General features: G+C 34.0%; 2 protein-coding genes across 3 annotated transcripts; one reads left to right on the forward strand and one right to left on the reverse strand.

Moving 5' to 3' along the window:
- Positions 1-2,123: 2,123 nt before the first annotated feature.
- Positions 2,124-7,550, reverse strand: LOC132049367 (NADH--cytochrome b5 reductase 1). 2 transcript variants are annotated; one of them, XM_059440128.1, is made up of 10 exons: positions 7,387-7,550; positions 7,145-7,275; positions 5,499-5,640; positions 5,314-5,404; positions 5,149-5,226; positions 4,584-4,664; positions 4,373-4,462; positions 3,309-3,374; positions 2,589-2,675; positions 2,124-2,437 (listed from the first exon to the last, which is right to left on the reverse strand). In XM_059440128.1, the coding sequence occupies exons 2-10, from the start codon at positions 7,251-7,253 to the stop codon at positions 2,345-2,347; spliced, it is 837 nt and encodes a 278-aa protein (XP_059296111.1). In that variant the 5' UTR covers positions 7,254-7,275; positions 7,387-7,550; the 3' UTR covers positions 2,124-2,344. The 2 variants fall into 2 exon arrangements, with proteins under 2 accessions (XP_059296111.1, XP_059296112.1); XM_059440129.1 differs by having other exon boundaries at positions 7,145-7,270; positions 7,387-7,546.
- Positions 7,551-13,043: 5,493 nt separating this feature from the next.
- LOC132049371 (probable lysophospholipase BODYGUARD 4) lies at positions 13,044-16,592 on the forward strand. The gene is given in 5 exon segments (XM_059440133.1): positions 13,044-13,417; positions 13,420-13,539; positions 14,494-14,843; positions 15,414-15,610; positions 16,165-16,592. Coding segments are annotated over 5 exon segments (1,278 nt in total). The 5' UTR covers positions 13,044-13,125; the 3' UTR covers positions 16,484-16,592.
- Positions 16,593-16,905: the final 313 nt, after the last annotated feature.

A 16,905-nucleotide genomic window follows, 5' to 3' on the forward strand; every position in this document is an offset into this window, starting at 1 on the left:
AACTTGTCCAATAAGTCGTTTTCGTTATTTTGATTTATTGGTTATGATTAATGTTATTATTCAACCACTAAAGAATGGTCTATAAGGAATTATGTGTCGCAATGATGACACTTTTTTATTGCCAAAGTAATAGATGGACCTCTGAACTTATCATTTTTCATTTAGACCCCTTAACTGAAACGTTGACCATCTGAACTCTCGAACATAAGATAAAATGTGTCATTTGAGCCCCTCGTGTCAGCTGGGCACACGGGTGCAGTACACTTGCAGTGACATGAAAAAATAGATCAATAAAAATAAGCCATGTCAACAAAAAAAATTAATTTTAAGAAAAATTAATTTTAAAATCTATTTAAATAATTAAAAAAAATTGAAAAACCCAACCCATCCTCTCCGATAGCCCACTTCGCCGCCGCCACTGCCTCCGCCGCCTCTTCAAAATCTATTTAAATAATTAAAAAAATGGTGCCGTTTTTTGTCGGAAATTTGTTTAAATAGATTTTGAAGTGGAGCAGCGGCGGCGGCGGCAGTGGCGGCAATGGCGGCGGCGAAGTGGGCTATCGGAGAGGATAGGTTGGGTTTTCAATTTTTTTTAATTATTTAAATAGATTTTAAAATAAAGTTTTTGTTAAAATTAATTTTTAATGATTAAAAATTTTTAAAAAAGAAAAAAAATTGGTCTCTCACACTCTGTTTAAAGCAGTGCACTGCACGCGTGTGCCCAGCTGGCACGAGGGGTTCAAATGGCACATTTTATCTTATGTTCGAGGGTCCAGAAACGTTTCAGTTAAGGGGTCTAAATGAAAAATCAGGACAAGTTTAGGAGTTTTTATTCAACAAAAACAGCCATATAAATGGAGTTTTATATGAGCATGAAAGTGAAAGATACAACTGAAGTGGCAGTTGATGCTATTCCTTTTTCCTATTCCTTTTATAAAATTCCTTTTTTGTCTATAATTTGATTAGCATTGAACATTCCTTTCTAGGGAAGGTTTCTAGTTACTTTAAGAAAATATGCAAATATAGCCTTTGGAGAATTACCCTTCCGGACAATGCCAGATTCGCGTTTAATATTTGTTCAACCTTACATAAATAGACTATCATATAACATTCGTAAAATAATTTAACAAAATCTTAGACCGTAACCTAACGTTTCCTCGTAAAAATTCCAGTTTGCATAAAAGAATCTTTAGACCATAGTCTTATGAGGTACATATGTTGCGAGAGAAATAAAAACCATAGTCTTATGAGGTACATAGGTTGCGAGAGAAATAAAAAAAGTTTTATTTGGTAAAAAATTCACGATAAGATCAAGAAGAAACTATTGTTATTATTTCAATTTAACCTTTACTACTCCGAGAAAGCATATGATTATTAATTACTCAAAGTGACACCCTTTATGATCTATGATCAATGCTATCAAATCGGTTTCTTCTAACCCAACTTAATGTGCATCATTTCATAAATTTAATTTATTTTTACCATGGTTTATGCAGGTACAAATCCGAATTGTCCTCCCATCTTCTTTATTCAGTTTTGCTGTAGCTTATACCATGGATTCCAGTAAAGATTTATGTTCTAACCAGCATTTAAAAGTCAATGGAGTTGGAAATAACAATAGGTAATAAAGATTCACATCCACACAGGAACAGAAAAACTTTAGGAGATTCTTTTGTCATTCGTCGAAAGCATTAGTAGATAGAATCATCCGATACCTATGCTAGTGAAGAAAGCAATTTACCAATTAGTCAACACGCTCACAAAAAAAAAAAAAAAAAAAAAAAAAAAAGAGGGGTTGGGGGTTTGGGGGAGAGGGTGGGGGTGGGGGTGTAACTCTAGGCAGAGATGGTTAGATGGATCAGTTGTCTGAATTTCAGAGAGTCAGTGTGCTATGTTGTTTGGACTCTCTGAAATGCTACTGCACCTGAGTCAGATCCTCGAAAAATAATGCACTATTAGCATTTTTGAAGAATCCAAGCAACATAGCTTCAATTTGCAAAAATATGGCACTTCACTCTGAGTTGAACTTCTCTGTGAATTGAACAACTTGGAGGAAAAACAAGACTGCAATCAACTCAATGTTACATAGTTGTTATTGCATTTTGAAAATGTGCCAAGACCAGTCACCAGAAATAGCAGAGAGGACATTTCAAATCAAGGATTGAGATGTTCTTCAAATATGAAATCAGGGTTTAGAGTAGCGTCAATTCGCTGAAACTCAACAGACATATATATCTAGTACAGACGAAAAATGTCTTTCCTCGGACTATAAATAGCAACACCTTTTAAATTGAGATTAATTTCAATGCTCAGATAAAAAATTAAAACGAAAAAAAAAGGGGAGTTAGAATTGGAATTGCATCTCCGGGGCATATCCGAGGGCTTCAAGATGAGCAGCCATTGCCTTGTTCATCGGTGGTGGACCACACCTCAGTATCTGCACGTTTAACATGAAATCAGAGCTAGAACTCTCTGCTTTCCCTCTATATTCCATGAACTTTTACGCTAAGCTACCTGTTTCTCCTATACAAACTCATAGTACTAGAATCGCTAGCTTTTAGCAATTCGAGAGATATAACGTATAATACCTTAATGTCAGCTGCTGGGGCAGGGCAATGAGTCTGGATCATTTCTTTGGAGACAAATCCAACACCACCACTCCATCCTTCCGGAGGCTACACATATATTAAGAGCGATTAGATCATTTAATTCAATATGTAGGATGTAAAAAGCAGGTCTACTTACAAGAGAAATGTACCATAGCAACGAGCAACTTGAAAAGACACTAAAGAAGAAAAAATATCAACTCACTATAAGCTAGACTTTTCTCTTTACATTGAACCTATCTTGTTTGGAACACGGTGTCCAGATCAAAAAGAGAGAACACAACATTTGGTTGTTAAATTCGCAATTAAAGATTAATTATGTATTTTATTCGTTGTAGAGATAATTGGACACAACAAGTTTAATATGCTACACTTCTCCCATGAGCCACAAAAATTAAGTGGCTCTAAAGGTTGAGAATTTAAGTACCAGTTTCCGAACCAGTCAACTTAAATCAAATTTCATTTTAATTAATACAAATCAGTAAGGAGATGAACGAAAATCATTTGACAGTTTTGGAGATTTTAAAACATTACTACAAACTACAGTAATTGAACTAGCTATCATAATACACATGACATGTCAGAGAAGAATACTGAAAACTATACAGAACTGAATTAAACAAAAACGAAATTGTTACAGGTAGGAGGAGGAAAAAGTCTATAGATCATATTCCAAACCAGAAATAAAGTAATAGAACTGACCTGATTCAAGACGTAATAAACTTTGAAACGGTCAGGATAGTTAGCAGTAAGGCCCTCCAACTCTTCCTGCAGGCAAATAAATAAATATTTCAGGTGTGGACATTCAGTACGTTCAAGCTAATATGCCTTTCCACAGAAACAAATACTACACTTGATATTAACCAAAAGACCAAGAAAGGTAACCCCCAAACAAATATCAACACTTTTGAGGAGTCGTCAACTTCAGTATAAAAATTGTTCAACTATGTCCTTCCAAACTGCTAAAAGGCCAACTATAGACATTACGATTGTAGTTGAGACATATATCTACTCCATGGCCCCCTAAGTAGTTACTAAAAATAGAACATCTGGCGTCCCCAGTATAATCAGAAAAGATGATAATGCATTTAGAAAAGGATTCAATAATGAATTGGGAGAAGTGAGAAAGTAATAAAGACTATACTGTGAAAGTGTGAAAGAGTTCAACACTTCAAAACAGTCTAAGGTTATATGACATAACAACACATTACTTAGACATGAGCCATATGTGTGGCCGCAGAGTGGGAGTGTGTTTCTTTAAATTGATGTACTTTTATTAGTAAAGGATGAAGATCTGAAGGGGCACATCCGGGAAGTAGTATATCATTAACTTTTACTAATACAATAAAAACAGGCAGAGAAGAAAGTTTGGACAACTTTTTTTTTTTTTGAAACTGGTAACTGTAAAAAGTTTGGATACTTTTGGTAAAGGTATTTATCTTCATTGTGGGTATTTTTTTAAGAAAAAACTCAAATGCTTTGTAACTTCAATGCAAATCATTGTATCTTGGTTTCATGTGTCTTAAGTAACAAAATTGCTATGGAGGCGTTTTTATAACTTGAGCACCTAAACACAAAACAGTTGCCAGTCAAGTTCAAAAAAAAAAATCAGACAATTTCTCCCACATTTCTAAAGCATAGATCAGTCGAGGACTCAACTAAGCACACATTTTACAAATTAAGTCAAGTGCATGCATAAAATCTGTTCAAACATTCAAGTAAAATGTATGAACCAATTGAATGACAGAAAAGATATAAATATGTACCTTCAGAAGAATATCTTCAGAAGTAACATTAGCATATATCAGGTGCACCTTCGTCCTGTCGTTAGGATTTTCAAGAATAGCTCTAGCAACCTGGATAGAAACAGAAAGAAGTAATACCTACATCAAACTCAAAATCTTTCGGTCCAGAAACAACCCCTATCACAAAAAATGAAAGACAAAGTTATTATAGAGAAGCAGAAAGAAAAAAGACCTGGAACATCGGGGTAATGCCAGAGCCTCCTGCAAGCATTCCAAATGCTCTAACTTGGCCAGGCTGGTACTTAAAGCGTCCCTATTTATGAACGGACATCAATGCGTGAGTCCTCAAGAGATTAAGCTTTTAATATTGAAGCATCAAGAATCCAATGTCAACTGAAACTAAACAATTATTTCATCAAAAAAAAAAAAAAACTGAAACTAAGCAATGTCGGATTTCTCCTGTGTCTAAATTATGCTTGTCTAACGGGCCGGGCTGGCCCAAAAATGAGCCGGTAGTGGCCAGCCCGGTTTGTACCGGGCTAGGGTTGGGGGTGGGGGGGTTGGGGGGGGAGGATGGGCAGGCCCTTTTTTTCCTACCGGGGGGACCGGACCGGTTCAGCCCATTAGGCTTAACCCATATTCTAAGTCATCCGGATATTAATTCAAAGATTTAACAAACTTCGAATTGTTGAAGAAGGGAAACAAAAGTACCCTACTGAAAGGGGAAAAAAAAAAAAAGAGCTGATGACAAATAAGTAACACTGCTGAATTATGTCACAAGCAAAAAAGAAAACTACCTTCGGTCCCTTCACTTCCATATAATCACCCACACGCATTTCCCGGAAATGATGTGACATCCTTCCTTGAGGATACATCTGTGCATTCATAAAATACAAACCATCAAAATCACCAATATGAGATAGAACATGGCAAGAACAAAATAAGTGCTGCCTAAGTTTTACCTTTATAACTAATTCAAAATATCCAACGTCGGAATCCAAAGTAGTTGGCGTGTATGGTTTAACAACCTCTTCACCTTGACTATCTTTGCCCCTGAGTGAATAAACATGAAGTGCTAAACCATATGTTTTCTTAACTATCAGTAGCAGAAATTACTGGCATGTTAGAATAGTTCAATCAACCGAACCTGCAACTAATGTGTTGTCCAATGGGTAGGCCCAACACGGAAGTGGGTGTTGGAAGTTCAAATCTGAACTTTGCCACATTATGGCTAAGTTGTGTGCGCTTAACAAGCTTAAATCCCTTGAATTCTTTAGGATTTAAACATACTGTTAAAGACAACATGATACAATCAGTCAGTGTAACCAAGATAAAAAACATAGTCATCAGAACCAGGCACAGTTTTGTTAGTGACTTGAGGAAATAAACTAATAGCCTATTTAGCCAAGCTTCTAGGAAGCTAAAAGTGCTAGTAATTTGTTTTTCAAAAAGAGCTTATTTTAGAAAATTGAGGAGGTTTGCCCAAGCTTTTAGGGAAAAAAAATAAGTGTTTTTGAGTAGTAACAAAAGCTGTTTTTCAGAAGCTAAAAAGAGTAGCTTTTTCCCAGAAGTACTTTTGGAACATTGTCAAGCACAAAGTCTTTGCTCTAATATTAGCAAAAGTGTTTTTCAAATTGATTAGCCAGACACAAACAGCTACTCTCCAAAAATACTTTTTCGAAAAGCAGTGTTGGAAGCTTGGCCAAACAAGCTATAAATCAGAACATATCTTGACCTCTTTAAAATAAAATACAATCACATGGCACCCCTAGCTCTATAGCATTTTGAACGTTTTGACCTAATTATATAAATGAATAACAATAATGAGGTTGACTTGATACACTAGAGGATTGCTGATGGCTGATGCATACGCAAAAAAAGCCATCGAGTTACAAACATCAGTATCCCAATTCCCAAATTTCTTCATCGCAAATGTAGCTTGTTACAGTGGATCAGGCGCACCCACTGCACTCCTCTTAACCTATACATGTATAACCGATAGATCCTATACATACACACACACACACACACACCGACAGATCCAGAGAGTAACATGCAAGTCCACAGGAACCTAATAGCCTTTGCCCAAACCCTATATATATGTATTAAAATATCCACTAAATATCTATAAATATTTAATTACGAACCCAGTTACTATTGTATTATAACTTGATGTCATTGTAGAACTCATAAATTCCAAATTCTGGATCCACCTTTGACACAACACACACCCCTTAAGTCCACAACCATTGCCACGATATAGCAGCTAAGCCACCACTAACTTAAAACATTTAGCACCTGTTTCTCCTGGATAATACAACAACAACAACATACCCAGTGTAATCCCACAAGTGGGGTTTGGGGAGGGTAGAATGTACACAGACCTTACCTCTCCTTTGTGGGGTAGAGAGGCTGTTTCCGATAGACCCTCGGCTCAAAAAAAACATAGTCAATGCAGGATTGCAAGAAAAATAAGACAGCAAAATATCAAGATATAAAACAACGGAGCAAAACATATTAATACACACATAAGGATAATAATCTACGCGATACCTAAATACTATTACTAAGAAAAGGAAAAGAGGAGATGGAAAGGCTAACCCCCCATCTCTCTCACACACAGCGCGACAAAACTCAACTACCTACAACCTTCTATCCTAATCCGCGACCTCCAAATCTTCCTATCTAAGGTCATGTCTCCTAAATAATAAGCATGCATAATTGAAACTAACAGTTTTTTTCAGGGCACATTATGTTATGCTGTAATAGCCAGGTAACTAAGTTAAATCAGACCTTTGGACTTCTTGGAAGACAGGTAAAGATATGCAGTAGCACCAACAGCAACAACAGCAACAGCAACCCCAACAATCAAGTGAGCATCAGGTCTTTCCAAGAACTCCATTTCCACAAAATAAAAATCTGATCTTTAGACAAATAATAGAAAAAAACACAAGCTTTAGTTAATCTTCAAATCTCAAAATTCAAAAGGAGGATCCAAGATTTTAAATCAGTGAGTTAATGGATTGAATTCTTACCAGAAAAGAGGAATCTTGATTAATGTGAGATGGGGTTCGTCAGATTATTCAGATAGTCATAAAATGTCGACAGAGGCTATAATTGAAATTAAAAGTGTAAAAGTGTTAGGAATAGGAATAAACCACCAATAGACAATGAAGGTAGATGAAAAAATGACAAAAATGGTCCATTATGTTTTAGGGTAGGTGTAAAATAGTCCTTTTAAGTATACATTGAACAGTTTGTGTTCTTAAGTTGTTCAGAATTAACACTTTTAGTTTTCGTCAAATATTTAACTATTTAAGTTCGTTAGATTTGATGGGGCCGAGAAAACCCCTTTATAGCTTCTTCGATTTCTCGATAAAGACCAATGTGACCAGCAGTGGTTTGAATGTATATAAAAAGGATTAGTTCACGAATCATGACAAAAAATTTCTCTCTAAATAGAAATTAAAATTGAATTATAGGAAGAAAAAAAAAAAAAGACATCCCCCCTTTTTTGCTTTTGCAATTAGATTCCATTTCTACCATTATTATGATAATATATATTCCAACCTGCTTGAATATCAGAAAAATAAACGTAGTGGAGATTTGATCTTTTCGTAGACCCAAAACCAAAATGATCCCCCTAATTTTTCTCGATTGTTAGACACATTAAATTTGAGAAAATGGTGAAAAAATAATTTAATGGTAATAAATATCAAGAAAGTCTCATCAAATCCTAAAATTTGCAATACAAAAGACTGCACAAAACACGAAGTAAACATATATCAAAATATCATAAATTAAACCTCAAAAAGTTATATCAGGCTCTAAAAAAAAATCAAAAATTGTAGCTCTAAATGCAAGTTTTTGCTTTTTTTTTTTTTTTTTTTGTATAGAGTTCCTGTTAAATCTAACATACATCATAGGTAAATATTTGACGGAGATTAAAAATGTTAAATTTTATCAAACTTGAAAGACCAAAGTTATTCAGTGTATATTTAACGGACTATTTTGAACCTACTTTCAAATATAAGGACCATTATAAACATTTTCTCGAAAGTAAGTCATAGTATTAAGAATTAGGTGAAGACAAGATATTGGATCTTAGGCATTGGTTGTTGTCACCTACCAACTGGCACAGCCCCCCAACCTTCAACCGTCGCCCCTTGTTTTGGGATCAAACTAGTTTCTCATTTGAATTTATTTAAAACCATATAATAGCTTTGACTATACTATGTAAATTATTTAATGTTAATGTGTGAAATTCAATTTATTAAATAAAGGGTAAAAATTATTTTAGTCCTCCAACTTTAATTTAAAAATCAAAGACCTTTCCCAACATTGAACAATTGACATTTTCATCCCCTTATCTCAATTTTCGTACATTGACCGGTAATTTTATATTATTGGACTGTCATCAAAGGGTTAAAAGCGAATTTCGCTTATATTTTTAATTAATTAGTTAGTGCCCTAATTAATAATATATAAATTTTACATAGTTTCCTCTGTTAATTAATTCTAACACTTTCTGTTGTCTTCAATTTTTCTCCACAACCTAAGCAGTTCTTCGTATTTTCAGAGAACCTTTCAAACTCTGATAAACAATTATCTCTATAAATATGAAGGTTACAAGGGTTTGAAAGGTTCTTCGGAAATATGAAGAACTGCTCTGGCTATGGAGAAAAATTGAAGACAGCAGAAAGCGTTAGAATTAATTAACGGAGGAAACTGTGAATTTTTTTTATATTATTAATTAGGGTACTCACTAATAATAAAAAAAAGTAAGTGAAATTCCCTTTTACCTCTTTGATGATCGGTCAAATAATATAAAGTTACCGGTCAATGGCCGAATAGGTTGTGATAAGAGGATGAAAATATCGATTGTTCAATGTTGGAGAGGTCTTTGATATTTAAAGTAAAGTTGGAGGACTAAAATAATTTTTACCATTAAATAAATAAATAAATAAATAAATAAATAAATAAAGCATCTAGCCCACCCTAGTGCGATATTCCTAAAGGAAAAGGGTCAAAACTACTTTTTTATTGCGTGAGAATAATCATTTGTGTCCTCTGTTATATTTTTGTTCCATTATTACTCGTTACGCTACAAAATTGATAAAAAAAAAATACCCTTTTTGTGTTAACACATGACATTTTTTTTAACCAAAATACCCCAACAAAAAAAAATTTACCAATATCAACTTTTGAGATACGTCACATAATACGTCACCTCACGTTTTCTTGCGCTAATCTCATATCATCCCCCTTTTACCTCCTTCCATTTTTTTTTTTTTGGATATAGAACTTATATTTGTACAATTAATAAGATAGGCTCGATACGTAAGAATACGCAATACTTTGGATTGTCGTTTTAGTTTGAAAAGTGCTCAGTCCTTTTTTGTTTCTTGTAGTCGTAGCTTTACGTTATTTTATCTTTTAAGGTTTCGTCTTATTTTTAAATTAATTTAACTTTATTTTCGTGTCATATTTAGGGTGTGAAACTATAAATAATAATAAAAACTTAAATGTATAAATATACAAAAAATATATTATATTTACGATAAAGACAATATTTAATGAGCGAATACATGAAATTTCGAGGGTTCAACCCCCGCCTCAAGTCCATAAAATAAAATAATTTCGCAAGGCAGACGTCTTAACTGCTTGGGATACCGTGGCACGCGCTCGTACCTCGGTGAGCTTGGGCGGAGACTCACCGGCCCCAGTCGCTACCTCGGGCGGCAGAAGGATGAACCTAAAAAGTATATAATAATTAGTACCATTTCTTATTTATATTAATAGTTATTTATTTAATCAAACACGGATCGGGCGCATAGGCTTAAAAGTCCGCTCCTCGGATGGGGTGGTGGTGAATATGAGGTAGTCTCGGACAGAGATGTTGTTTTTAGTTAAAAATAAATAAAATTTACCTTATATTGAATAAAAGTAGTTTTAAGTAAAAAACTTACGTACGTAAATTTAAACTTTAGTGGGTCGCTTTATATTTGGCGTCGAATCCTAAAAACTTTTTTTTTAAAATAAGTACGAAATATATATATTTATTGACCATGAATAAAAAAATTGTAATAAAAAGACAAAGCTCGGTGGTCATATGGAAGACAGGCCTTCGAACCCGTGAGAAAACGCACAGTGGGTGGCTAAAATTCCTACTCACTAACTATAAATAATAATCAAACATATATATATATATATACATTAAAAAATAATTTAAATGAACAAATAAGCATTTTAATCAACTACACTTAGCTAGGGATAGCAATTCATAGCGAAGCTCAGCTAATGAGCGCGTTTCCGCCATTTGAAATTGTTCCCCATGTTGGATGATGTGAATATGTTGGCAATCTCTCTCGGTAGTCTATCATGAAGAAACCTCGGAAAGTATTTTGAAATCTCGAGTAGGTTCCTTTCTCCAAACCAATGCCACTAGCATACCAAAAATGCAACAAAAAATTTTAAAACGTAACATTCAATGCGATTTAAATCTTGTGTTCAGCAACGTGTGAGATCCATGTGATTTCATCTTTGTACCAGTCAAATGGCCGACCCCCCTATTCTTCTAGTGTAGCGAACATGCACTTGAAAAATCATCATACCCATACCAACAACGTGAGGGGGGTACCACAATCCTTTTGTGATGGAGCATTCAAAATAAAGATGGGAAAATATCTTTGGTGTATCCGCCTATACATACAAAAGATACATGGGAAAAATATTTGAAGTTTTCTATCAACAAATAATCTTACCTCGTATTGCCAACCAAAGTGTGAATTTGTATTCTGGATGGACATTTAGCTGTAGCATAATACTTTTCCATGTAACTTTGGTATATATGCTTGAAAAAATCCACACACATATATATATGCTTCAAGGCAAAGTTTTCCCATAAGGCATAAGTATGCCCGAATATAATCGCATGACGATAAGTTTGGTAAATCTTAACAAGTTTATACCGATGGGGGCATACTTTTAATGGGCAAACTCTTATGCTCTCCGGATCCGGCATAAACTTATGAAGAATTATCAAAGTTATGTCGGAACCAGCATACTTATGTCAAGTTCGCTACAAGGCATAAGTATATCTCCAAGACGCGAGGGTTCAGGGGTGCATAACTTGCTAATTCCTTCACAACCGTATGCGTGAGCATCGAGCCCGAGGGGGTATCGGGGGCATATCCGAAATTTAAACTTTGCCTTGCGAATTTTTTTTAAAATTTTGATGTGAATTGTGGGGGTTCGAACCCGAAACCTATGGGATTTAGCGAAGTATGCAAAATTTAAAGATTTCAAATACGAAGGGCAAAATTTAAAGACCATTTTGAAAGAAGAAGGGCTATTCTTTTTAGCATATATATATATGCCCCCTCCTTCCACATCACCACCTCCACCTTCAAATTGAATCTAAGAAAATCATCTAACCACTTATAAGTACTTAAGAAAACATTGTTTTGTTAGATGATACTATTTTGTGCATTAATTAATAGTATCATCAAACCCAAAAAAAAAAATGTTTTCTTCGGTACTTAGAAAATTATAGAAGAACAAATTAAAAAATTAAATTTAACAATTCGCAGGAATGCTCTTATTTTGGGGTGGTCTTTAATTTTTGCCCATTAAATTGGTGGTCTTTAATATTTGCCTTCCATAAATATTTAACTAATACCAAAAATTGAGGGGTTTGGGTTCGAATTCATTTTTTTTTTTTTAAAACATCAAAGTTAAATGTTAAGCATGCTTAAAAAAATAAAAAAAAAATCGCAATCGATTTTTTGTAGTTTGTAAGTTAGGCCTATTCGGGCCAAAGTTTTAGGCCTCTTTTTGCAGTCAAGTTTTGAACCGCAGTGCATTTTACATGCAAACGCTACCCTCGCGTAGTTTTGGGCACACGAGAAAAGCATGCAAACTCGCTCGCAAGCAAGTTTTAAAAGCTAAAATCTCAAGGTATATTGGTAACAGTTTGCATTTTTAAATTTTTTTTTTTTTTGCATCCGAGGCATGTAAAACTCTGCCTTGCGAATCCCAACTTATGCCTTGCGATTTTTTTTTAAATTTTTTTACTGAGCGAGGGTTCGAACTTCCTAGAAAATTATAGAAGGGCAAAACTTAAAGACCACTTATTTAAGGGGCAAAACTTAAAGACCAGTGCTTTTGAAGCGCAATCCGCACAAAAAAATGAATAAAAATTAGGCGGTTGTGTTATGCACCTTTTTTCAGTTCATTTAACTCAATGCATTTCGGTCCAAGTAACTTTTGATTCGTCCATTTATTAACTCGGCTAACTAAACTCGCACATTTGACACCCTTGATTGAATGTAATACTCCTTCCGTCTCAAATTATTTGTCGTTTTTTTTTCTTTACATGCCTCTTAATAAATATTAATTAGGAGTGGTATTTGATTACTTTACCCTTATTTATGTCTAAGTTATAATCTCTCTATATTAAATATTTATTCTATTTATGTGTTATCTCCATTAATGGCAAAATTCTACTAAGGGTAAAATAGAAAGAAAAAAATAATTGTATCTTTAACTCTTAAAATGACAAATAATTTGAGACTGACGGAGTAGTATATAACGACGTGTTCTTTTTGAGAGCGTAAAATTGATTGGACAGTATCCATTGGTTTGTCCCATTTGATCGATAAACAAAAGAGAGAATAAACAAAAGTCTACTTATGTGGTCCAAAATTTCACGCAACAGTAACTTGCCTTATGTATTCCTTACCCTCCCTATGTATCCACATGCTATTTAAAATATGCTCAAACTCTCTACAATTTTCACACAAAAATGGCTAAAAAACTTCACAGAAATTCTCATTTCATCAGCCAGCGCAGTAGTTTTCTTGTTCCTCGACTTGCTCGACGCGATTTTTTGTGTGTTCTTCAGACTGATAGATGAATTCTTGGAAGGTAAAGGGTCACATTGTTACTGTTCCATAGAAAATGAAAAAGAAAAAATCGACACGGATAATGAAGAGAGTGAGTTGTCAAAGACGCTTTATAACCGGAGAAATGCTTTTAGGGAAATGGGGTTTCGTAGAAATGTTAGTAGGAAAAAGTGAATGAAAATGTGAGGTGGTCTGATTGTGCTTGTGAGAAATGTGTTTCATGGATGAGTAATATTGGAGCAGAGTTGAAGCTTCATGTTGTTGTCAAAGAACAGGAACAAGGTACATTTCATATATGAGGATTTAACTTATATATGTGACTATGAGATTGTATATTATTTATATACTATCAGTATATTTTAACTTGTTTATAGCATAATGTTGCATGTATATATATACATTGTCATTTGCTACTCTGGTATTTGAATTGATTCATATTTCATTTGAATGCAAGCGAATTTTTTTTTTGAAGCCTGTAATTTTTCCAAAAAAATATAAAAATAATTGCTATTTTTCTTTGAAAAAAAAAAAAAAAAAATTGCATTATTTTTAGTAAAAAATTATTTGATATAAAAATAATTTTGAAGCACTTAATTTATTTATCATTTGAAATCCTCACCACTATAGTTATTGTTCGTATATAATATCAGTATATTTTAACTTGTTTATAACATAATGTTGCATGTATATATATACATTGTCATTTGCTACTCTGGTATTTGAATTGATTCATATTTCATTTGAATGCAAGCGTTTGAAGCCTGTTACTTTACAAGTAACAATGCTATTTTTCTAATTGCATTATTTCTAGTGTTTAAGCACTTAATTTATTTATCATTTGAAATCCTCACCACTATAGTTATTGTTCTCCGTTAAGACTTTTGGTTCATTCATACTTTTGTCTTTAGTAAATCGTCTTGCGTTTGCCATAACATAGCTCCAGCTTGAAATTGGTGAACTTCACATATCCAAATTATGCTTAGAAAAGATCTAGATTTACCGCTCAACGTTTGATTATGGTTTAAAATTACCCTAAAGTTGGAGCTCTCAACGGCAAGAAAGAGATTGTATTCCTAATTCTGGAGGTAAAATTAGACCAAAAGTTAAACGGATGACAAAGCTGCTGAGTTTCAGATAGAATAAGGGCAAAACTGATCCTTTTTCCAAATTTCTATATCAATTGATGTGTTGAACAAATATTCATGAGAACTAATGTTAGGATTACAAAATTTGCAGCTAACTTACAGGATTTCAAAGGCAAGAAAGCAGAAAATATAGTACTTTTACATGGTTTTCTCTCATCATCTTCATTCTGGACAGAGACAATTTTTCCTACTCTATCTGAAGATGCCAGGCAGAATTACAGATTGTTAGCAGTTGACTTATTGGGATTTGGAAAAAGTCCAAAACCAAACAATTGCTTATACACAATTAAAGATCATGTGGAAATGATTGAAAAATCAGTGGTCCATCCATTTGAGTTGAATTCATTTCATATAGTTGCACATTCAATGGGCTGTGTGGTAGCATTAGCATTAGCTGCAAAATACCCTGATTCTGTGAAATCAATCACCTTGATAGCACCAGTAAGTACAACTAATTAGTATCAATCTAAGTGTTAATTTCACATATGGTCACTGAGCGTTATTTTAAAATTACTTTTGTCATGTTAAAGTAATTGAACTATGTGTGAATTGCTCAGAAAGTACAAATGCCCAGAAGGGTACTAGTCATACTTTTTACACCATGAAATCTTCTTTTGTAAGAATTTATGACGTGAATTTTATGGAGTGGCAAAACACTGACACACGGTGAGTGATGTGTCTTAACCTGACACAAAAGATTCAACCTCTCAGTCATCTATATTTTCTGAGCAATTCATATACAGTCAGACCCGTGTGCTCGGACTCTTCGAAAATGATGTCACACCCGTGTCGGATTCTTAAAAAATGCACTACTTTGAAGGATCTGACGGACAATCATCGACTTTTTTAAAGAGTCTAAGCAACATAGCAGTCAGAATAATACAAAAAATAGTAGTATTGTGTTATAATGGCAAAAGTTCGATACGTGAAATAAGTCCTGCCAATTTTCTTGGATTAGTTGTTTCTTCTTGCTAATGGTCTTCGATTCTTTTTGTGACTAACTATTTTCAGCCTTACGTAACTTCAAGAAAGGAGGATGCTAGTTTAACAACACTCAACACACTTGCAGCTAGAAGATTGTGGCCACCTTTGTTATTTGGTTCATCATTTATGTCATGGTATGAACACTTGGGTAGATGTGTGTGTTACATCATTTGCAAAAACCACAGAATTTGGGAAGGAATTTTGAAGTTACTCACTTGGAATAGGTAAGGGAATAACACTTTCTAGTTTCTACATCTACTTTTTGTATGTTCTTACATCTTTCGCGTTAATTTCGCATATAATCATCCAACTTTCTGTTTATTGCACCAAAGTCATAAAATACATTTATAATGAAAAACACAATTCAATTAATACCTATTTGTCACAAAGTAATAAAAAATCCGGGAAAAATGCTAAATCCGGTTTCAGAAACAGAAGTGTTTTGTCACTTCAATAACTTACCTTAAATATATAATCCACGTGGCACCACTTAAGAAAACCTCATTTTCCAACCCACTTAAGAAACCACATAACGCCACATGGTAAAGACATTAGGTATCAAATTGGATTAGGAAATAAGTTTTTTTTTTGTTTTTAAGTGGTGCCACATAGATATTATGTAAAGTAAGTTGCTGACGTGACTATACTTATATGACAAGTTTGTACATGTGAATGTGTGATAGCCTACATGCGTTTTCGGGGGCCACATAAATATTATGTACAATCATGAGTTGACTTAGACTATACTTGCAATCTGCTACTTTTTCTTTGATTTCAGGAACCTACATTTTATGGCAATTGACTTGACTAGGCACACTCATCATTCAGCTTGGCACACAATGCATAATGTGATATGTGGTGGAGCAAAGTTTATGGATAAATATTTGGAAATTTTAAGAATAGCCAAGGTGAAAATCAATGTTATTCAAGGTAATAGGGACCAAGTAGTGCCATTGGAATGTAGCAACAATGTAAAGATGAAAGTGCCTGATGCAGACGTAAAAATTGTTGATAAGGCAGATCATACTTCTGTAGTCATAGGTAGAGAAAAAGATTTATGTAATGATTTAGAGAAGTTATGGGGGTCAATATGCTAGAAATGGGAATTCAACTTCTTGATTTTGATTTGTATGAAGATACAAGCTCTTCTTTTGTAGCGGCATTGTTTTAAGTTGTGAAAGCTAAAATGAGTACAAGTTCCACATATGATGTTTTGTTCTTTAGTTCCAATTAATAAAGGGCAGCTTGATACACTAAACTCCCACTATGCATAGGGTATGTGAAAGAGTCACATCATATTTGGTCTATTCTATGTAGTTTTACCTTGGATATCTATAAATAACTGTTTTCACAACTTAAGCTTGTAACCTTCTAGTTACTGTGATTTACACAAATGTCCCTTTTTAAGTCATCATTTAGATTTTGTCCCTACTTTAAAAGTTGAGCAAGTATAGCCCTTGAAAAATTGCCTTCCGTACAATGTAAGACTTGAATCTAATGTTTGCTCAACCTTGTAGAC

The sequence above is a fragment of the Lycium ferocissimum genome, chromosome 3 (assembly GCF_029784015.1).
Source record: "Lycium ferocissimum isolate CSIRO_LF1 chromosome 3, AGI_CSIRO_Lferr_CH_V1, whole genome shotgun sequence".
Classification (NCBI taxonomy): domain Eukaryota; kingdom Viridiplantae; phylum Streptophyta; class Magnoliopsida; order Solanales; family Solanaceae; genus Lycium; species Lycium ferocissimum.